At 43.3% G+C, this 23748-nt stretch overlaps 2 protein-coding genes across 4 annotated transcripts; both read left to right on the top strand.

Moving 5' to 3' along the window:
- Window positions 1-1888: 1888 nt before the first annotated feature.
- Window positions 1889-10974, top strand: si:ch211-114c12.2 (serine/arginine repetitive matrix protein 1). 3 transcript variants are annotated; one of them, XM_015960782.3, is made up of 10 exons: window positions 1889-1995; window positions 2859-2923; window positions 3084-3743; window positions 4072-4704; window positions 6828-6943; window positions 7019-7118; window positions 7200-7263; window positions 10059-10130; window positions 10217-10366; window positions 10496-10974. In XM_015960782.3, exons 2-9 carry the CDS (start codon window positions 2883-2885, stop codon window positions 10352-10354), a joined length of 1824 nt encoding a protein of 607 aa, XP_015816268.1. In that variant the 5' UTR covers window positions 1889-1995; window positions 2859-2882; the 3' UTR covers window positions 10355-10366; window positions 10496-10974. The 3 variants fall into 3 exon arrangements, with proteins under 3 accessions (XP_015816268.1, XP_015816269.1, XP_054586507.2); XM_015960783.3 differs by having other exon boundaries at window positions 1890-1995; window positions 2862-2923; XM_054730532.2 differs by lacking the exon at window positions 1889-1995 and adding an exon at window positions 2201-2573 and having other exon boundaries at window positions 2862-2923.
- Window positions 10975-20932: 9958 nt separating this feature from the next.
- On the top strand, window positions 20933-23404 carry si:dkey-71d15.2 (SH3 domain-containing kinase-binding protein 1). The gene is made up of 6 exons (XM_070555689.1): window positions 20933-21299; window positions 21426-21530; window positions 22176-22276; window positions 22361-22557; window positions 22642-22705; window positions 22803-23404. The coding sequence occupies exons 1-6, from the start codon at window positions 21269-21271 to the stop codon at window positions 22839-22841; spliced, it is 537 nt and encodes a 178-aa protein (XP_070411790.1). The 5' UTR covers window positions 20933-21268; the 3' UTR covers window positions 22842-23404.
- Window positions 23405-23748: the final 344 nt, after the last annotated feature.

Genomic DNA, 23748 nt, shown 5'->3' with positions numbered 1-23748 from the left:
ATTTTCTGAATGTATTACAGTCTTTTTCAAAGAGTTCATTCAAAACAGCAACACAATTAACTGAACTCTTCATGTCATACAAATGTAGACATTGTGCATGGTTAGCATGGTCATAACAATGTTATGCAAAGAAAAAATAAAGAGAAAATCTGCAGAATCCGTGCATTTTGTCATGGTCTGCGTCTGCCCCTTCCTTCATGTGCCTCCTGGTGTTTCTCTATCCTCTCTAGGTGCTCCTTTTGTGTCTTCTAGCGCCCTCATGTGTCATGTCTGCATCTTTCTCATGTGTCTCCTGGTGTTCCCCATTTGCCCTTTAGGTTTCCCCCCTCAGACATCCCTTTCCCAAGTCCTGTGCTCTCTTGGCCCCCTCTTAGCCACACCCCTGTTGTTTCTTTCTATAGTGTTTTCCTTTAGTGCCAGCTTCCCCTTAGAATATTAGTTATGGTTCATGCTTTCTGGTCTTTTGTTTTTTCTCTTAGGTCATTTTCCTTTGTTACAGCCTTTCAGTATTTAGTGTGTTTTTTCCCACCAGTGTTTTCTTCCTCCTCCCTGAGTTAGTAATTGCATTCACCTGGTCCCTCTCCCCACACACACCTGCAATTATCTCCGTCTCATCTTCCCAGTCTGTTTAAGCCCTGTCTTGTCTCTGTGTTGCTGTTGGTCCATTGTATGTTTGTCAGCGTAGTTTTGTGTTCTATGTGAGCTTATGTCTCCAGGTTTTGGTGCTCTCAGTGAGCTTTTGTTCTTGTTACCAGGGTTTTTGGATTTTGGGATTTTTGGCTCGCTGCCTTTGGATTGATTTTTGTTCGTCCTGCAAAATAAAGCATATTTACTTTACATCATCTCCAGCCTCTTGTCGTCTGGGTAATCTGCACTTTGGGTCCTAACCTTTCCTTCCCCTCAACGTGACATATTTTTTATTTATTTTTTTGTCACAAATGTTAAAAGAATTCTAATAAAGTAGGTTCCTTATTATTTGTGATTATTTTTTTAGCAGACGCTTTTATCCAAAGCGACTTACAATTTCTAACCTGTAGGGCATGTTGTGATCTGTGGGGGAAACCGGAGAACCCGGAGGAAACCCACGCATGCATGGGGAGAACACGCAACTCCACGCAGAAAGGCTGCAGCCGAGTTTCGAACCTGCAACCTTTGTGCTGCGAGGCATTATTATTTACTTTAGTTATTCCCTCTGATTAGTTGTTTTTGTAGCATCCAAGGACATTGCTTGCTAATTCTGTTTTTTAAGTCTGATCAATGTAGATGGGCGAAAATGTATTTTAACTTTAGACTTTCTTCAGTAATGAAAAACATTCCCAAAACACAAATGTATTTTATTTCCACATGGGATAAATGTGGTGAACATGGATAGAATTAATCATTAAATATGGAGAAAGGAGTATTTGAAAAGGCACAGGAATTATTCCACTACTTTTATATAAAATAAAAAGCTAACATTTTAATTAGGTTTGATGTGTTAAACTTTCCTCAAATATTTCCACTTCTGTTTCAGTTTTTTTTTTTTGGGGGGGGGGGGCGCTCAAATTTGTCATTTACTATTAAATTATAAACCCCTACATGGTTTCCCTAACTCAACTTTCTTTTAGACATTAGTTTTTACCCATTAGTCATCAAGGCAGATTTAGCCTTTTTGTAAAATGAACCCAATTTGGAGTAGATGAAGGTTAAGTTGCTTGATTTCATTATTTTCTAAGTAGTAACACATTTCCCATCCATTCATTTTCAGCCGCTTACCCGGATAATAGGAAAACACAAAACACAATTTCTCATTATCCAAATATGAAACACAGTTATTTTTCCCTTTTATTTCCAGGTCAACCTGTTTTTATGAGGTGTGGCATGTAGTCAGTACTCCCGGGCGGTAGGTGGCGCGGCTAAGCGCCGAGCTCCGTGTGAAGAGAAGTAGACGAGCTTATTCTGTGTTTTTCGTCTCACACATCTTTCATTTTGATTTTCTCCTCGGTTTTGGTTTTGGTAAGTAGCTCTTTATATGGTCGTTAAAAAGCGATTTGCAACGAGCTGTATTAGATAACTTTTTTTTGTTTGTTGTGATGTGTTACTAACAGGCTGAAACCACTCTCCGGGATGATTTGAAAGCCATTTTGTTAGAGTTTCGTCGAGCTAGCCAAAACCCACTGTTAGCTTCACCAAGCTAATTTCCAAACACGGCTATCGACGTTGTTGTGTATTGGCCCAATTTTTTTGGATCGTTGTCACCGACTTCGAATCGTAACGGCCACGTGCTCGCTGTGACGTTAATTCATTGCGGAGTTAATTTGAGACACGAGTCGTTCTCTTATGGCGCTCCAGAGGAAAAGCTAAAAATGGATCCACATTCTGCTCCCGTCACAAGAATGTGAACCGAAACAGAATCCGCAGCCACCATAACAAACGAGTTCAGCGCTCACATGCAGCTTTGGACTAATACATGGTCATTCTCTTTCCTTATTTTAATGCTTTACTTTTCGCGTCAGCAACTTAGTTTTTTAGTCTTCATTTCACGTGATTGCAACGCGTGTAAACTGTTTTGCTATCAAATTCTTCCAAGACAAGTAAGTGAAAATTAAAATCCACATTTGTCAAAACTAGTACATTTAGATCAAGGTTTAATGGCTGTCCCCTCCCATCTCACTCAGGCTCTTATCCAACTTTAAACCCTACTTTTATGACATGATGATGCTGGGAGGAATAGTTTACTCCTGATGATTTGTGTATTGTACAACAGATATTTAGAGAACGGACTGATCTCCATGGTTTGCGAGCAATATGCCAGAGTCTAAGTGTATTTAACTCTGAACATTTTTTATTCTAATAATACATATTTTATATTTGGTCAGTAGAGGATACACTTGCTTCAGAAGATGGTTCGAACACAATATGGACCACCACGCTTGAAGCCCAGGTAATTAGTCAGCTGTGTTCTGATGTTTTAACAATTGCATCTAAAATGGATAGAGTTCTGCTCATATGACAGATTCAAGATTAATGTTGACTCAATTTTTACATAATTTTCTGAAAATTGGAATATTGTGGTTTTTAGTCTTCTGTGTTTTTCCTGTTAGATCCTATGGAGATGGCCGTAATGAAGGACGTTACAGCCCTAGCTCCAAGAGCAGAAGAGATGGCCAAGACTACTCATCAAAGCCCCCTCCGAGCTGGAGGGATTCCAGAGGTAGGGGTAGAGGACGAGGACGACCACCAGTTGGTCGAAGAACTCATGAAATGGGAGAGCAACGAGAGCCTCGTTTTAATCACTGGAGGTCTTCGGGTCAGGATTCCTTCCATTCCCACCATACCAAAATGCAACCACATCCTAGGTCCCCATCCAGGCTGAACCGCTCCCCTCAAGTCCAGCATCGTTCATCTCCTCACAGTTCTGCACACGGACACCAGAGTCAAAGGGGCCCATCTTTCCATGGGCCCCCGTCAGGTCACAGATTATCGTCCCCGAGACATTTCCACGGCCACCCAGCTGACAGGAGGCCAGGCTCTAGGCCACCCTACCAGGGATCTTTCAGGGGTTCCAAGAGGCAGCCAGGCTTTCCTCCCGAGCGGAGTCGAGACCCCCACCCAAGAGGAAGACCCTATGAACAGTCAGGCCATGGCATGAAGCGCTGGAACGAGTCTGGATCATTCTCTTTCTCACACAATGGAGAGCATCGCCCCTCTGGGTCACAGAGAAGCCCCAGGGAGATGCATGGGAGAGGGTCATGTCCAGAGAGGTACAAGAGTGAAGCAGTACCCCAAGCTGGGTAAAAATGTGTAACAGAGGAGGCCAGATGTTGGTCGTTTCTCCCTGTCTCACGTTGTAATGATCAACTCCAGCTCATGATAATTGTAGTTGATTAAAGTGGGTCTGGTGTAAATGTGGCATTAAGAGGAATGTTACATCTGTAGTTCCACTTAAAAATTTCCCCCTCCTACCTTTTTGATTCAGTCTCGGCTTGTGAAACGGCTGCATTTAAGATAAAGGTTAAAGTCCCCTGCCCCACTTAAAATGGCAATGGATCTGTCACTGTAATGATTTTTTATTGTTTGGTGGATGTGCAGGTGGTCATCTGAACAAGACTCCAGGCGGCAGCGTGGTCCTGTGGAGAGGCAGAGCAACAGACCCCCCAGTCGAGAGAGGGCACAAGGTGTCCCTCAGCTACCCCCTTACAGATCCCCCTCATGGAAAGGAGGCCCCTCAACCTCCTACAACAGGAGCTTTCAGGAGAGGCAAGAGACAGGGCCTCGCAAGAGGAGGATATCAAGCATCAGCATGTCTTCTTCAGGTCCTGAACTGCCGTATGGCAACTCTAAGTACCCCAGGAGAGAGAGGCCTCAGCTGATGAGTCTTCCCAGGCCATTTGGTGGTCCGCCTTTTTCTTTTAGGGGCAAAAGTTACCTAATGAGGAGCAGGCCATTTAGAGCAGAGTCTCTCATGAGGCTCAGAATGCCTCCTGCTGGGAGACCCAGGCCTCGCTTGGGCGATGGAGCCATACGAGGATACGCCAGCTCTGTTTTTGCAATGAGGAAGAGGCGTTTCCAGCCAAGGCCAGTTCCTCTGAAGGACACAGAACCAAGAAAGCCCAAACCTGAAACATCACCCTCCAGAGAGGAAGACAGAGCCAGCAAGTCCTCAGTAGAATCTGACACAGGAAAAGAACAGGTGGAGTCTCGTCGCTCCTTGAACAAACACAGGTATGGTATTTTCCTTGTAGCACTGCTCGCTGGGGCTTGATGGTGATGATGATGATTAAAGGGTCAAGAAAGAATGTGTGAAATGGTTACCAGCTGTGGAAAATGGAGATGTCATGATGAGCTGAATGTGCAAGAATTTGATGCAAAGTCACAAAATTCTCACATGCCTCCCAAACTACGTGCTACACATGTTTCGAAATACCTACCTCTCAAGTGGAGTGAAGAACAGGTTTAGACCCAATTTACAAACGGGCCCAAAAAGTGAGTCAAACATCCATGAAAGTTACACGAGCTGTACTTCTGAAGGATTCCTCCATCAGCATTCATGTCTAAGGCTTGATGAAGTGCATCCCTGCATGTTGTGATGACGCCTTCATTCTTGTTCAAGAATCACAAACTTGTGTCAAAGCGCACTTGGGTCTGTGATGCAAAACGGGTGATGGAAATGACGTGACCTTAACTGGAACTGCCGAGCTGCAGCCTAACTGGAAACTAATTGGTCTCTCGGATAAAAGGTGCAACAACGTTGGAGGCTCATCGGCAGCCTTTAATGGAAAACGAGACAACCCTCACAAGGAAGTGGATGAAAAAACCAAGAACAAAGCTGGATCCGGAGCTTGCATGGCGATGGGCTACAACAAGAGTTTTCTGGAAAACAATAATTGGATATTGATTAAAAGATGGTCAAAGAGCAAATGCTTTCCCTAAATCAGCGATCGCTTAAGAGTTTCACTAGTTCGTTTTACAAAAAGCATTTGGAAGCATTAAAAAGGCCCAATGACCGGCTTTCTTCTGATAAGTTACTGCCACAGCAGCCAGGAATTGTCTTCCTGTGAGCATCGGTTATATTTAAAAGTGGAGTGGATTTACTGAAGAAGCCATTTCTCAGAATTAGAAATGTTTTACTGCGGCTAACATGAACTCTTGGTGATGCTGCCTCCATCCCACTAACGGAGGGCTCTACTTAACTGTGTCAAGAATTGTGAAGAGGAGGGGCACGTCCATTGTAAACTTGATATTTCCCATTTCAGAGCTGGATCTTTTTGAAAGTCAATAAGGTTTAAATCCCTGCAGCTACGAGATGGATGGACCTGTTTGTGTCAGCTTTTACTGCTGGAAGGAACCACAGATATGTTTCAGAGTGCAGAAAATGGATTCCAGATTAATGTAAACCCAACAAATTGGGATTACAAGTGACGCATGTTTTATATTAATACTGCATGGGGCAGTATGACCTCAACAATTGATGTGGTCAGTATCTTATGTTATTCCATATGTGATGTGGCCTAAATCTAGTCAGGAGTTTCCCCCTTTGACCCTGATGGAAATAGTCATTTACAAACCAGGAAAGCTGCCATCAACATTACAGCTGTGTGAGTTTGGTGGAGTGGAGACGCACTAAACCAGTTTTTCTTCCCAAGAAGTCGTCGAATCGCCTAAAGCCAATCTCATCTCCACATGTTATTGGATTTTGATGTTAAGCCAACCTGAATACTCCATATTTAAAAAAGAGCAGGATATTCAACAGCACAGCCATTACAAAGCCTTTAGCTGACTGCCTCGAAACTCGAACCCAAGTATCAACTGAGAAGCAGCTGTGGAGAAGTAACCAATAATCTGACCCCATCTGCTGCGTCAGCAGTTTAAACCCCCGTGAAGATGATTGCAGAAGGAAGTGGGTGGAAAATCTAGTATCGGCTGATCATAAACCCATCTGAGGTTCAGCCCGAGGATGAAAACGCCTCCCCCGTGTTTGACGAAGGATCATCGAAGGCTTGACGTGATCTAGCCGAGTTTCTTACATCCTTCCAGGATTTGGCTGCTGTAACAATTTCTGAGTAAAGGGGAGACAGCTGAGATTGGTTCAGGGTACAATAGTAGGAGTAATCCAGCATGGACATTCCATGTTTTTGTAAGTACCCAAATGATATTTGGATCTGTGATAACTTATCAGATTAAAAATACATTTTCTTTCTGGTTAAATGTGTTTTCCCTCTTACATGTGACAGGGTAATTCAATTTCATTTCATTTATACTGTTTCTTTTAGTGTCAGTAATTTAAAATTGTTGTTGCTGGGTTTATAAAACAAAATCCAAACGCTTGCTTTCATTAATTTTCTCAGGTCTTCACCCATTGAGAAACGGGATCTTGTGGTTTTGTCCCACTGGCCTCCTGGACCGAGGTCCTCCACCAAAGACTCCACACCTCCAAAAGGCTCCAGCCCAAAGTCAAAGACTGGTGAGTCTGTTCCCATAAAGACTGGAGGTTCTAATGCTGAGATCTAGCTTAAACATTTCTATGTTTTTACTTCAGACCGCAGTTCAGATGGAGAGTCCTCATCAAATAGGCGACTATCAACTGAATCCAGATCTCCTGAAGACAGAAGACATTACTTGGATAAGAGGGTGTTTAGGTAGCATAAATACTGGAACAATCAGTCTGGCGAGAACCTTTGTCTAGTTTCTAAATGTTCTTTTTGTTTTGTTTTTCCAAGACCACCTAATGTTGCACATGACAGCAGATCCCCGAGACCTTTCAGGAGGCCACCGCCCATGCAAGTAAGTGAATAATTTGTCTAAATTTCCCATATTTCATAACTTGATAGCAAAAAATAAGCATCACTAAAAAGCAGCATAACACCCTGTAAGCTATGAGGCCATTTCAAAACTTTGATTTGATCGTAATCCTCATCAGCTTCATTTATAAAGCACGTATCATCAACCAGAGGTCATACTGAAGTTCTGTACAAAACGAAGACTGCACCACGGAGACGGCCAGCCGAGATGCACTAGGGCTGGGACTTGATTAAATAATTAATGTAACGAATTAAAGGCCTTGCATTTAACTCATTTACTGCCATTGACGACTAAAGTTTGTTTCAAACGGAGAGCGCTGTGATTGGCCCACTATATTAGCTTTGTGGGCTAATCGGCACTGTGAAGCTGTCCAGACTGGTGATTGTTGGTGACTTTAACATCCACGTTGATGATCCCTCTGATCACTTTGCCATGAATTTCTCCAGCCTCATGGACTCCTTCAGTTTTACCCAGCATGTTTCTGGCCCCACACACACCAGGGGGCACACTCTGGACCATGTTTTTATCCTGGGTCTAAATGCTGACCGTGTTTGTCCTGAGGACGTTTATATTTCAGATCACCATTGCATTTTCTTTATCTTGTCAGTTTCTGCGTCCCCACCTCCTGCTCGCCGTATGTTTATGTTTATTCATTTAGCAGATGCTTTTATCCAAAGCGACTTACAATTTATAACCTATAGGGCATGTTGTGATCTGTGGGGGAAACTGGAGTACCCGGCGGAAACCCACGCATGCATGGGGAGAACACGCAACTCCACGCAGAAATGCCGCAGCCGAGTTTCGAACCTGCAACCTTCGTGCTGCGAGGCAACAGTGCTAACCACTGCGCTAGTTCTCGTTTTCTTAATGAGCACAGCTAGCAATTTTTCTGCTGCTTTTGATCCACCCTGTTCTTCTGATAACGACCCAGATTCCTTAACTTCTCAGTTTAAGAGCACTGCCTCTCCATTCTGGACAACATCTGTCCTGTCAGAACCAGATCAGTTCCTGCAGTGAACCCTACTCCCTGATTCAATGACAGCCTTCGCAGCCTGAAGCGCCAATGCAGAAAAGTTGAGCGTTTGTGGAAGAAAATCCATCTCCACGTCCATCTGCTGCACCTAAAGTATCTTCTGACATCCTTTAACTCTGCAGTCAGAGATGCCAGCGTTTCCTATTTCTCCAACCTGGTGTCCCAGAGCAAAGGGAAACCCAAGGTGCTGTTTAACACCATCAGCAGCATCGTGTCTCCTGCCTCTCCTACAGCCTCCATCCACTCTGTTGCAGGTTGTGAGAACTTTCTGTCTTTCTTTATGGACAAAGTCAATAAGGTTAGATCTAGAATCTCTCCTTCAGCCTTATCGCTGCCTCTCCCGACTCCAACCAGGCACATCATACTAGATGGCTTTGCTCCTGTTTCTTTGCCTGAGTTATCCAAACTAGTTAACTCTATGAAGACCTCTGCATGCCCCCTCGACATCTTACCCTCATCTTTGTTTAAAAGTGCTTTTCAGTCCATCGGTACCAGCGTGCTCTCTCTAATTAATGCTTCTCTGGTCTCTGGTCAGGTCCCTTCTTACTTTAAGAACGCTGTAATCCCCCCGCTTCTTAAAAAACCGAGTCTCGACCCCTCTCTCCATATTATATAGCTTGCCAGGCTTTTGACCTCTGTGACTGGGCAATTTGGATGACTTACACCTCTTAAGTAGTGTTAAAGCCAAAAGAATAAAGTGATACTCATCAACATTTGATTGACAGCTCAGTCAGCCAATGAGACTTCTCATAACACGGCCATACACAAACCTGGAAAGAGAAGTCCTACAGGATGTTCCAGTTCTATTTGTTTAGGTCAAAATGTCTTTGTTTTCTGTCTATTTTCAGTGTGACAAAAGAGTTGGGGCTAATAGTGTACACAAAAACAAATAAGAACAAGATATGTAAATAATTACAACAGGATAAAAGTTAGGAAATTATGTAAAACCAAAACTAAGGAATGGGATTGAGAATAAAAGCGAGTCTTCATTCGACTTAAACACTATCAGGAAAGGTGCTTGTCTGACTTCCAGCTGAAGGTCATTCCACAGTTTATGAGCCAAGTCCAAGAGGACCCTGCCTAAGTGCACATGTAGAGATATATCGGGTGAGTCGGTCAGACAGGTGGGATGTAGTACTACCGTGTACTTATAAACAAAGATAAGCAGCCTTAAATTCCCTCTAAAACAAGCTGGCTGGAAATGTAAAATGGCCAAAACTGATCAAACATTCCATCGTGCAATCTGGTACCTGTCAGAAATCTGACTGCAGCATTTTGGACAAGCTGAAGCCAGGCTAGTGCAGCCTAGCTAACGCTGAGTAAAAGGAGTTAGAATAGTCCAAGTGCAAAGTAACCAGTAATTGGTGTACTACCATCTCCAGTTGTGTTTGTGACACTAGCTGCTTGATTCTGGCGAGGTGGCCAAGATGAAATGAGCACACCGCCACATTTAGTGGTGCCAAATCTAGCTTCACACCCAGATCAGCAGTAACATTTTTCCCAAAGGGTGCCAGCAACCTGAGGTTGATCTCCTGCTGGGGCTAAAAACAATGACCTCACTGAAATTTAGAAAGCTGGAAGCCAGCCAGCTCTAACCCCTCCAGACAACGCAGCAGACGGACGTAATACCAGATCCACAAAGTTTTTATACATAGAGGCTATCAGACCTAAAATGCCATCCAGAAAAAGGTCTAATTTGATCTATTTACCCATAAATACTCAGTTTCACTGATGCATTTCACAGAGACAACGGTTTCCTGGGGGTCCAAGGAATTCTGGACCGACGCCGCCCGGGCCTGTTAGAAGACCTCTCATGGTACGCACAGCTGTGAAGACCTCCTATCCCCCTTTGGGATTGCTGCTCTCATTTCTTTGTAACTAATATTTCTTTGTATTAAATAGGAGACTTTTGTGCCGCGTCCTTTTCCAAATCAGAGACCAGCATTCAGGAAAAGCTACTGCATCGTGTCCAAATATCGCAACATGAGAGTGATGCGCCAGCGCCCTCCCTACAGCCGAGGACCCAACCAGCAACGCTAGTGTCATCACCTGGTAAGTTAGGTGTCTCTCTTCAGGTCACATCCTGTTACCCTTCATTATTTCACACTAATGGTTTTTAAATGTCACACACTGCCTCTGAAATGTGTAATAATTCAAATGCATATTGTGCTTTCAACACAGGTTCCAGATTCTGTGAGCTGAGAAATCCTGCAAAGTTTTTTATCCTGGTCTCTGTGGGGCAGCTTCGCTTCAACCCAACCCGCTAGTGTGTCGTCGGTGTTGTTGCTAATATGTGATCTTTACAAGTTTGACTGTTTTATTTCCATCACCGCTGTACTTAGTTTTAGGACATTTGTAACATACAGTGCTCTTTGGTTTCTTTAGCGCTCGTTGCTTTCAAAGTTGGGAGTCCTAATTTGATGTAGTTGGTTCTAGCTAGTCTGTTTTTCTTTATACAGCATACACTTTATTATGTGACTTTAAATCATGTAATCACCTTAGTTTCATGTTATAAATAAAACTGAATGTCAAATGTGGATTTTATTTTAAAATGTGAACTAATGTCACCAAATGTAAAATGTTTTTTTTTTCTCAGAACAATGATTTACTTTCAGGTCAAACTACAAACCAGAATATTAAAAATCCATCTGTGCAGCTAAGATTTGAATTATTTTACTGACATCGTCCAGATTATTTCTGCGTGTTTTATCTGACGCCCTGCCTCATAATTTACTCCACCTGAACTGTGACTTGTTCAGTTCTGTTAGTTACTTTGAGGACCGTGTCACCTCAACCACACCTGGAAATGGGCTCTGTTTATCTCCAGCAGAGACCTTTGAAGGGGCGGGTGTAGAGCAAGATTTTTAAACAGATTCACTATCCAACAAGTTTGAAAATTCAGATAATGAGACCATTGGGTTCAAACAATGTAATATAATCTAGGAAAAGTATTTAATTTAGTGTTATCTGGTCGGAATTACAAAGCATTCAAAAAAACTAAAGTTTTAAGTATCAGGCGTGACATTAAAAGCAGACGCTTTGATGCTCCACCTGAGAGTAAATCTGTAAGGCTTGTTACCAGCATTCAGACATTCTGTTTGCTTCACAGACAGGACAGGGGGAAAAATAAAAAATAATCATGTGGAATCACACCACAGCCACACAGATGGTGACATTTCATTCCATTTTCAGGATACCACATACACCACGGCCATAAGTTTGCTTCATGGTGCTGATCCAGAATATTTCCAACAAATGTATTTATGGTCACATTTGTGTGAGGCAGAACATTATATGTGTAACCCTCTTAAAACCAGGTTAGTTTTATGGCTGTAAGATTGTAATAAGTGCAAAGCGTTTGTAACTGCTCCAACCTCATCTTATAGAGCCTTGTTGGTTGGTTATTTCTAATGTGACAAGGTGTAGAAACGAGGGCCCGGGCGGGATTCGATCCCCAGACACCCGGGTGAGAGTCACATGTGCTAACCAGTCAGTCAAAGGGACATCCCCTTGGCCAAGTAGCCAGAGCGCATGATCAATCGGGACACTGTGACAGGACGCTCACACTGCCACACTAATTAATTCTGGAAAAATGCAGCTTATGCATATAACATGTTTTAAAAGATCTTCAGATAAGAACAGCAAGCCTTGGGTGATGATTCTTGTTTTTGTTAGTGGTTTGTCACTACACAGGGTGAATTTCTACTTCACAAGTCGTTCCATATAGACAAAAAAAATATCACAAATTTTACCTCAGATCTGAGATAGCTGTACATGTTGGGAAAAAAAGAGCAGTAGCTAAAGAGATTGATGAATAATATGTGTATGTAAAAGTTGAGTCATTAAAAGACAGAAATCACAACCGCCCAACAGGAAGGAGCAAGCACAACTTCCGTTTTTCACAATAAATCGATAAACAAAAGGCGTTTTTTGTTTCATATGCACAGGTTTAACAACTTTTAACAACTATCAATGGCGGCTGAAGTTTAAATGCACAAAAGTAAGCCATAAATACAGTTCCCACTATCAAAGTAGTCACACTTTGTTGATCCAAACACTGCTGATCTCTGAACACAAATGATGGGCAGATTAAACAGTTCATTTCGATGCTTCTCCCACACAACGGGTGTTTGGATCTAACTTCCGTGTTTATTGCTCGGACTGTATCGCAAGATCTCGAAAATCCCGCGCATGCTTGTTTGCCCACCTCAGGTCTCCGCACCGGAGCGGAGCCGTTGTAGAGCGGATACCAGTAAAAATTGAGTTCGGAAGCGAGCGGCTGCGGAAGGCGGGGGCGGACCGGAGCGGAGCGGAGGTAGTGGAATTTGAGGGTTAAACCTATATCGATATTTTCCGATATTATATTTTAATGTCGATATTAATTGTAGATAATATCAGACCCCCCTAATTTATATATAAAAAAATCCTATCTCACCCAATGGGTGGTTTCATCCTTCCAAGCTCGCCAGAGGCCAGGGAGCTTGAAGGTTCTGCGGAGGTTCTATGGGGATTGACGGACCTCAATCCCCACACTCATGCAAGGAATAGTTCATAGTTGGCAGCCCTGTAGTATATTAGCTGTTACTGTAACTGCACTTTCTGATATGTCTGATGTTTTTCCTTGGATCTGCTTTAGCCACTCCTCCAGTTTGGGGGTTACTGCCCCGATGACCACGGGCACCACCGATGTCGTCACTCTACAGGCTTTCTGAAGTATTTCTTTAAGTCCCTGGGGCCTCATTTATCAAGCTTGCTTACGCACAAAATGGGGTCGGAAAACTGCGTAAGCAACTTTCCACGCAAACTTTGGGAGTTATGAAAGAAACCTGTGTGGAAAAATGTGCGCAACTTTAAGTTGACTAAGGACCTGGCTTACGCACATGTTAGACATGGAGAGCACCTGCAGTGCTGCTGCTGAGAAGGATAACATTATGAAATCCAGCAGCATTATCACTTGTACTGCTTCATTTTCACACAGAACAAGACCCCCCCCCCCCCCCCCCCCACACACACACACACCCCACACACACACACACAGCCTGAAGTGCAGAATACAGAATGCAGAATATCAGCAGGGGGACAGATTGAGACAGAATGTCATGCGTCTGTGACAGTGTGTGTCCTGTCACTGTGACACGAGGGATCATGCGCCCTGGCTACTTGTACAAGGGAGATCTCTGTTTGGCTGACTGGTTGGTGCGCGTGACTTTCACCCGGGAGTCTGGGGATTGAATCCTGATTGGACCATTTTTTTTTATATCCGCCACAGATCTCTCTGAAGAATTCACAACATTGACGGCTTCAGCAACACTGTGCCACTCCGTGGATTTTCTCTTATTTGTTTTGCAAAAGCACTTCCTTTCATTTCTCCACCTCACCCACAGGTAGTACCTCAGTTTCTGCTTCTGTGAAATAGCGCTTCCTTGATCTGCCTTGATCTACGGTCGCCATGTCATTGGCGGAGCGCTGCAACAGCTGGCTTATGTATATGTATGAGATCCACAAGGCACTTTGCACTGACTATTTATGGCAGTAAGTGGGCGTGGTGAGGGGGTATGTGACTAAAATGCAGCTGAGAAACATTCTCGTTAGTCTCCAATTTATGAAGCGGATATTGCGTGCAGCTGTGCGTACTCCATGTTTGATAGATCACATACCTACTTGGCGTAAGTACATATTTTTTGCTGAGCTTAAGTACGGTTTTAGTAAGGTTTCTATTCAATGTTTGATAAATAAGACCCCTGGGGTCTCATTTATCAAACATTGAGTAGGTTTGTGACCTATCAAACATGGAGTACGGGGGCACAGAGGGACATGATTAGTGCGGTGAACGAAGTGAGGGAAGAACTGCACAGAATATGTAATGTCCTGACTGAAATTTCAGGAACACTTAAGGAATTCGTGAAAATTTAAAATATGAAAATCATGCCTTCGGTGTTGTTTCAATAAACAATGCATGACATTCTGTCTCAATCTGGCCCTGTGAAAATGTAGAGCAGCCAGAAGGTCTTCAAGATGAAAGAAGTAGAGGCAAACTGCAGCTCATGGACATTTTTCCTTGAGAGCCAAAATGCTTCTCAGGCATTTATTTAATAATAATAGTACATTTTATTTCAACAGAGCTTTCTAAACACTCAAGGACACTTTACAGACAGAGATAAAATACACAACAATAAAAGATAGAACAGCATAAAACAAACAGACAGATTGGAGCAAAGAGAGTAACTATTGGAATGCTAGACGAAACAGGTGGGTTTTGAGTCTGGTTTTAAAGAGAGTGAGGGAATCAAAGTTACGGAGGTCAGGAGGGAGTGAGTTCCAGAGCTGGGGAGCAGAGCGACTGAAGGCCCTGCTCCCCATAATTATCAGATGGAAAGGTGGGACAGAGAGGTGGATGGAAGAGGAGGACCTGAGGGAACGGGTGGAGGTTGAAGGATGAAGGAGGTCTGAGAGGTACGGGTAGCTATGTTATGGATGGCTTTGAATGTAAATAGCAGAATTTTGAATAGGATTCTGGAAGTGACTGGGAGCCAGTGGAGCTGCTGAAGAACAGGGGTGATGTGGTGGAAGGCGGGAGTTCTGGAAATGATGCGGGCTGCAGAGTTCTGGAGAAGATGGAGTTTATGGAGGGATTTGTGAGGAAGACCGAAGAGAAGAGAGTTGCAGTAGTCAATGCGGGAAGTGATGAGGCTGTGGACAAGGATGGCGACCGAGTGAGCAGTGAGGGAGGGGCGTAGGCGGTTAATGGAAGGATAGTGAGGAGTCGAGGATGACACCCAGACTCTTGACCTGAGGGGAGGTGGAAACTAAGGAATTGTCGACAGGAAGTGTAAAGCTGTGGATTTTGGATAATAAAGATTTAGTGCCGACAAGTAACATTTCTGTTTTATCACTGTTAAGTTTGAGAAAGTTTGATGTGAACCAGTCTTCGATTTCAGATAAACAATTGGTGAGGGAGGAAGGAGGAAGGGCCCTCCCCTCACAACTTGCTCGGGATACAAAGCAAACATGAAATCCCAAATGGTAACTACATCCACACCAGTGCAATATTCACATTTCACTCTGGTTAAAATATCCCCCATCACAGTGCCAGCAGGCTACAGAAATAAATTACAGGGGCGAATGGGAAATCATCCATACCACTTCGTCACAGGCCCCCTGCTGATATTCCTCATGTGGGGGTGGGAGCTGCACTTCAGGCTGGTCAAGGTGAGGAGAACGAGGTAGCCCCGGTGGGAGAGGAATGTTGTTCCTCAGTGCGATGTTGTGCAGGACACCGCAGGCCAGAATTATTCTGCATACCTTCTTTGGGTTGGTATAGCAGTCTGCCCCCTGATGCATCCAAACATCTCCACCTGCATTAAATATAGTCAATGGCGCACTCAATAACAGAGCGTGCATGCCCATTGACTTCATTGAATCACAGCTCCTCTGTGTTCTGCAGGTTGTTGAAGAGACTGTGGAGCCAGGATCTCAGGGGGTAGCCACTGTCACCTGTGTGTTATACCACAGTGATTGTAATATGCAGTGGTTTAAGTAATATAAGTGTGGATCTACTTACAGAGGAGCCAGCCATCATGCACAGCGCCTGCCTGCAGTCTTTAGCTCACACTATTGTGCGTCTGGATAAATGAGTCATGTGTAGACCCAGGCCAACGTGCCACCATATTTGTTAGAACCATGTCTGGCCCACAAATAATTTGGACGTTGATGGAATGTATGTTTTTTCTATTTACATAAACATATTCATTCTCACTAAGAGCCCTTATAGCAACATGAGTGCAGTCGATAGCGCCGATTACATTTGGAAAACCGGACGTTGCTGCAAATTGCGCTTTAATGTTCGCCTGTTCTCCGACAGCGTAGGGAAACTTCATGTATCGGACTGTCATTTTAATGATGCCATTTAAAACTGCAGGCATTACGATGCTCAGGGATGACTGAGATATTCCAGATCTAAGGGTCACATGTATTTGCTATCCAAAGAAACTTTGGGCAGTAATTAAAATAATATCAATTCGATCAAGCCAAGATGACCCCACCTGTCTGCTAATTCCAACGAGCCGGTTGCCAGGAACCCAAGAGTAGTCCTTCTCAGCAGCAGAACTGCAGGGTCTCTCCATGTCCAAAATGTGCGTAAGCAAGGTCCTTAGTCAACTTAAAGTTACGCACATTTTTCCGCTACGTTTACTTTTATAAATCCCAAAGTTTGCGTGGGAAGTTGCTTACGCAGTTTTCCTCGCCCGTAAGCGAGCTTTATAAATGAGGCCCCAGGTACTTCTCTAGTTTCTAGTGTTTCTTTTACTTAATGTTGCCATCACTTGGTATTGCCACATCAACTACAACGGCTGTCCTCTGGTGTTTGTCCACCACCACAATGTCTGGTTGGTTCACCATCACCATTGTCGGTCTGGATCTGGAAGTCCCGCAGGAGCTTGGCTTGCATTGCTCAGTTCTTTTAAAACAAAAACAAAACAAACAAAAAAACCTGCAATAAAACACACACAGGAGAAACTGGACCCCAACTCAACACACGAACAATAGAACATAGACAGGAGTGTGAGAAGGAAACAAACCGAAGACACACAAGGGCAGCGAAACAAGAAGCAGAAAGTACAATAAAGAAATCAGCCAAAACAGACCACTGCATAAGGGAAAACCATATAATGGACTGGGACAGAAAAACTATAATAAACACAGAGCAACAAAAATATAAAATCAAAGAAGCAAAACAAATGAGACGTGGACACGGAACCATGAAAAGAGGCGATGGAGTCTACATGTTAAATCACACATGGGACCGTGTCATCGACAAAGGGCGCAGGTAGCAGCGGGTGACATTGTCCTCTGTTGCCAGCAGAGAAACGGAGAAGGGAGTGACGCCACCAACATTAGCAGAGCTCTGAGGATGGCTATAGTAATTAGCCAAAAAGTTAGCAAAACAAGCTAAAGAGCAACTCTTTTTTTTCTGTGTTTTAAAAGAACCAAGCAATGCAAGTGCACAAAATATAAATAATGAACATACAAGATGTTTAAGGAGCTTGGCTTGCTCATTCTCCACCATTTTAGGGTATGTCCCACTTTGACCTTGGGGCTTCCAGTCCATACTCTGCACAGATTTTACTGTAAACTATGCTTTCCCTTCCAGCATCTTCCACCCTGCAGTTATGTGGTGGATTGTCTCAGGGGCCTCTTTGCATAGCCTACACCTCGGGTCTTGTCTGGTGTGGTCTTGGCCTCTGTTGCTTTGGTGTTCAGGGCCTGTTCCTGTGCAGCCATTATGAGTGCCTCTGTGCTGTCCTTCAGACCAGCTCTTTCTAGATTTCTTGATACCAGCCACTTCCGGTATCTGTTGGTGGTAGGTTTGTCCTCCCAGTCCCACCTCGTCTGTTCACCCTTGTCTGAGACATTCACTGACCATATTATCTGTTGGGGCCTTGTCCTTGATGTACTTATGGATTGTGGATGTTTCACTCTGGACAGTGGCTCTCACCCTCACTAGTTCTTGGCCTCCTTTCTTACGGCTAATGTAAACTCTCAGGGTGCTGGACTTGGAATGGAACCCTCTTCTAGGAGTGAGACCTCTTTTGTGTGGACTGCCTTCTTTGTCATCATCTGACCTCACTTTTCAAGTCCAAATGACATTCCGACATCAGTGCTGTAGATCCTGCTGGTGTGGATCAGTAAGTCGATGTCTCATTCATTCTTGGCGTACAGCTACAGCTTTATGTCACCCATGTAGAGGAGGTGGCTGATTGTGGTTCTATTCTTTAGTCGGTATCCATGGCCAGTCTGATTATTTGGCTGAGGGGGTTCAGACTTATGCAGTAGCAGTGGGGACAGGACGTCTCCTTGGTATATGCCACATTTGATGGAGACTTGTGCAATTGGCTTGTAATTGGCCTCAAGGGTGGTTTTCCACAGCCCCATTGAGTTTGCAATAAAGGCTCTGAGACTCCCGTTGATATTGTACAGCTTCAAGCATTCAGTGCAGCATTGAGTCATAGGCTTTCTTGTAATCAGTCCAGGCCGTACACAGGTTGGTGTGTTAGGGTTTGCATTCTTGAGCGACTGTTCGGTCTACCAGCAGCTGGTGTTTACTGTAATGCTCACCTGTTCCAGCCAGATACCTGCATCATGGGGTTGATCTGAGATGAGGAGGAGACTCCTGTTGTTTTGTTCATCTTCATCATAATAATGACAACATTAGATAACAGATGCTCCGGTTTGTGCTGCTGAACATGTCTGAGCAGCTTGACCATGTTGTTGTGCGTCGGGGAGGAAAAATAAAAACTACAGCAGCCATAGAGTCATGCTGGTTTGAGCGTGTCGCTGCTCGCTGGAGTTATATCAGCTCTGTCTGGAAGTTAGTTGGAAACCTTCCTCTTTCAGTCTGAACACATTACTGAGTGGTTAAAATCTCTATTTCGGGGCTTTAACGTTGGCAAATAGCTGAGTAAACTCGGCGCTGAATGAGAGGAGTGTTTAGTTTGTCCGAGACAGCGAGCTGCAGACACCGGCTGCAGACACTGGAAAAAACACAAAGGAGGGGGCGCTTCGGCTCCACGCTTATGGGAGTTGTAGTATTTGCGGTAAAATCGGCCAGCAGGTCAGTTTTAATATATTTTTGATATTTATCTCACGGGCCACATAAAAATGCTCCGTGGGCCTTGTGTCTGACACATGTGAGAAACTTCGTCTGCACTGTTCGCCAGTGGTTCCATACCCCTTTCTCCAGGCCGGCTGCTCCTCTGTTGTGCCCTCCTTTCTACACTTCTCCATGCAGTCCTCCTCCTTTGCTCGCTCCAGGCCAGAGGAGCGAGTGACAGAGCAAATCATGCATTACTGGAGGGTGGACATAGAAGGACCAAGCTCCTCCACCCTTTTTAGTCCGTGCAGGGAAGGGATGGGAAGGGACGGGACCTGCCCTGGTGAGCCTATTTTTAAAGGAAGCCACCAGAGTCCTGATTGGCTGGCTCCCTAATCAAGAGAAAGTGGGTGCAGGTGGATCAGTTCACTCTACTCTGCCACACACACACACACACACATATATATATATATATATATATATATATATATATATATATATATATATATAATTTATTTTATTTTACTTTTGCATATATGCATATATGTAACAAAAAAGTCAGTCTTGGTAGTTTTTATGAATATCTTCTATTGCTTTACTCGTATTTAAACCAATATGATATATATTTTTTATCAATATACCACTTGTTTATTTTTTTACCAAAGAACCTAAAACCTTCCAAAATAAATTAATTTATAATTTCATATACTGGCTGTATGGGATGATCTTCTCTTATTCAAAAGGAAACAATCATTTGGAATATTTGCTGAATTAAATATGCAACCCATAAAACTACTTTTTATTAAGTCTTATTTAAAAATGGCTGACACATTTTTCTGTATTCATGGTATTCATTCAGAGAGCATCTTCTTAACTAGCACCTTGCCTGCACCCATCCCCCCTCTCTACTGTCCACTCCTTGTTCCCTACTCTCCATGACTGATGTCAATGTTGTTGTTGTTATTTTTGTTGTTAGCCTCAAGGGCAATATGCCGATTATCACTTGTAAGTCATTCTTTTCAAAGCTTGAGTTCTTAGATGCTACTTTCCTGGATAAGCTTGACCTAGTTTTTATTGAAAAAACTTCTCTTGGATCTCCAAATGTCAATGTCAAGTTTATTTATATAGCACATTTCCAACAATCAGAGACTGCACAAAGTGCTGTACACAGACAAGCAGTAAAAATAAACTGATAAAACACTGACAGCCTTCCAGTAGACCCTAAAATTAATTAACGATAAAATCAGTTAAAAGCAAGTGGGCCAAATTGTGTTGTGCCTTAAAACAGACCAGTAGCATTTTAAATTGAATCCTGTAAGTGACCGGGAGCCAGTGAAGAGCTTGTAAAACTGGTGTTATGTGATTCCTGCGTCGCCTACCTGTCAGCAAGCGAGCTGCCGCATTCTGAGCCACCTGCAAGCGGTGAATTGATGACTGCTCCAGTCCATGATAGAGTTGCAGTAGTCTAGTCTCGACATGATTAGCAGGTGTATAACCTTTTCAAAGTCTTTGAGTGGTAAATAGGGCTTGACTTTACTAAGAACACGCAAATGAAAGAACAAACTCTGGACAACAGAACTTATCTGTTTATCAAGTTTAAAATGGCCTTCAATGAAAAAACCCAGATTTCTTGCACGCAAAAGGATTCTAAAGGGCCAAATATGCCGTTTACCCCATGCAACAGCCCAGGGTCCCCAAATGTGTGAAATGATATCATGTTCTTTATTTTCTGTTGTTTGGGAAACATGAAGTTCAGTTTTGGGAGAAAATAAATCTGAATGACTTCTAAGGTGTAAGTTCATCCATGCTTGTCTGTGCCCTCTCCGGTCGGTGACGCCCTTCGTTTTTACCCCCCTGATATTTGCGGTCAGAGTGGGGCTCCTCTCTGTCCTGCTCTAAACTTAGCCCTGACGGTGTCCCTCCTCATCACAACATGCACACCCCAGCAGAACACAAAAGATGGTGTCCAGTTACCACACATGTTGTCGTATCTCACTGCTGATGCCATAAAACAGGTGAGTTGGAGCTGGATTATTCACTGTGACACATAATCTGGTACATAGCTGCCTTGGTTTTCTAACAACTGGTGGATTTCTCTGTGTTGGGATGGGCATTGTGTGAATATTTACTTTGTGGCACCAGAGAAACAGTTGCCTCTTCTGTAACACTGGCATTTCATTTCTGCTCTGATGAAGAGGTATCCGCGTGTTTAAGCTGTTTGTTCTGGAAATCACGAGTTTTTATTTATATTTCTCCTAAAGACCGAGCCTGTCTGATCATCTATCTGTCATTTATCGATGTAAACTTGAAGCTTGGGCAGTTTTTTTCTTCTGTCTTTTACTTCCTGCACTTTTACTCCCCTCTGGATGTGCAACTACAGCTCAGCCCTCATTCCTGGTAAGACCTGCAGCTGTTGTTTGTACACTTGTTTACATTCTTACAGACAATCCTCAGTGTGCATGTGGCTTTTAAGGTATTTGGTCTTCAGCTGATTCTGGTGTTTGGTCTCCATTTTTCTAAAAGACACAGAAGAGTTTGAATCAATTGTGAGTGCAGTGAAGGTTGGGAGAGAGCCTGGAGCCGATGATGGAGATGAGAAGTTCCAGTCAGAGCTTCAGACTCTGGGAAGTATTAAATGAAGCCACTGGAAAATCACATACGCTTGGTGCTCTGGTTAAAAAGCAGTGTGTGTGTGTCCTCGTTCCTTGGGATAAATTTAACTTTTCTGAGCTGACTTACACACACACACACACACACACACACACACACACACACACACACACACACACACACACACACACACACACACACACACACACACACACACACACACTGCAACAGAAGATATATATTGAGGTAAAGCAGGTTGTCCTGTAATCGGATGGTTGTAGGATATTGATCCTGGTTCTCTGCAGATGTTTCTGCTGTTGTGTCCTTGGGCAAGACACTTAACCCCCCCCCTTGCCTGCTGCTGGTGGTGGTAAGAGGGACCGATGGTGCTGGTGCTCCACTGTGTGCCCCACACGGTAGTGTAAAGCGCTCTGGAGACCTCCGACTCTGAAAGGCGCTATTCAAGTGTGGGTCGTTTATCATGAGACCAGTTTGAAAGTCGCTCATTCTGCCTTAGATCAGCTCTGTCTGATTTTTACTTGAAAATGAAACATAAGAATCTATTAACCATCTGGTTTCACATAAAGTAAAATTGAAGTCATGATTTATTCAGATTGAACTTGAGTTGACTGAAAAGTCAAACTAGGCTTGATTTGCAGGTAGCAAGTTTGATTGAGGAGGAGAGAAGGGAAAACGGTGCCATGAATTCTTCAACACATCAGGAAAATCCTCAGGGAACAAATCACAACAATTCTTCTTTGCAAGTGAGTTTTAACCTTTACAATATTCTCCCTTCTAATAGAAAATGTTTTATTCCAAACAGTTAATTCTGTTTTTGTACCTCCTAGGCAGCAGATAAGAGCGTGCCGATGGAGTCTTTCTCCTCCCTGCTGCCTAAAGCTCTCGCTGCTGTCCTGCATCCAGCTGTGAATTCAGAACACCAAACAGGAAGTCTAGAGGAAAACCTGAAACCAAACCTAGAACAACTACAGACAGAACTCAAAGTCCTGAGGGACCAGTTTGAACTGATGAAGAGTCAGCACAAGTAAGGCTTTTATTTTGAAATTACCATCCCAAAACAAAACAGTTTAGCACACAACCTGTTTGTGCTTCACTTTTCATGTTCCAGCAAAGAAATCAAGCTACTGATGAACGAGCTTGACGAGGAGAAAAGGATTCGTTTAACGTTGCAGGTAAATGAAAAACTCATGTTCTGTAGATTATTTAGTTAAATCTAAGAAGTTTGAATTTTAAACCTGGTTTGTGTGACTGCCTCCCGATTTACTAAAGATGGAAATTCAGAGGATGAAGAAGCACATGTCAAAATGAGCAGAGGACATCTATCTGAAGAACTAAAAACTTCTCTCTGATAAGAAATGATCGTGTTTCTGTGGGAAAAGTTTGTGAGAAAGTGAAAGAGAGAGAAGACTTCTTCCAACTTTCATTTTGTTTTATTTTCTGTTTATTTTATTAATTTTACCAAAAGCAGCTTCAACATCCAAGTGGAGCAAAAAATATCCTGAAACTGTGGTTCAGAGCTGGTCAGAGACTCTCGTGGAGAGAAAAGATGGGAAATGACAGCCCCATGGTGCAGAGATGTCTTTATTATGACGGGATGAAGACAAACATCAACAATGCTTCTGATCCCATGAATAATTTCTTGGAACGATCTAAGAGCCTAATAAAACTCTTCTCCAAAATCAGCTAAATCTGTAAAATCTTGTCTCACAAATGAAACTAGACTTATAAACAGTTGACTGTAAATGTGACTTTACAGTGTGTAAAGTAACCGCTGTGATAAACTGATGATCTTTGTTGTTTTAAAGATTGTTTATTTCACTTAAAATGTGGTTTTTACTGTTATTCTGTGGAAATAAATGATAAATGACCCACATATATGTATAGCGCCTCTCAGAGTAAGGACTCCAAAGCGCCTTACACTACAGTGTATCATTCATCCATTCACACACACATTCACACACTGATGGTGATGAGCTACGATGTAGCCACAGCTGCCATGGGGCACGCTGGCAGGTCCCTCCGACCACCACCAGCAGGCAAGGTGGGTTAAGTGTCTTGCCCAAGGACACAACAGCACAACCTTCCGATTACTGGACAACCCGCTGAACCTGTTGAGCTACTGCTGCCCCCTGCATCGTAATGCTGCTGAAAATGAATTAAATGATGTCCAGTTGGCTTCGTACCATATAACCATTTTATTCGTTGATGGAAATGA

The sequence above is a fragment of the Nothobranchius furzeri genome, chromosome 10 (assembly GCF_043380555.1).
Source record: "Nothobranchius furzeri strain GRZ-AD chromosome 10, NfurGRZ-RIMD1, whole genome shotgun sequence".
In the NCBI taxonomy this organism is placed as follows: Eukaryota; Metazoa; Chordata; class Actinopteri; order Cyprinodontiformes; family Nothobranchiidae; genus Nothobranchius; species Nothobranchius furzeri.
Note: the sequence above shows the minus strand (reverse complement) of the source record. Positions and strands in the feature narration are given on the sequence as shown.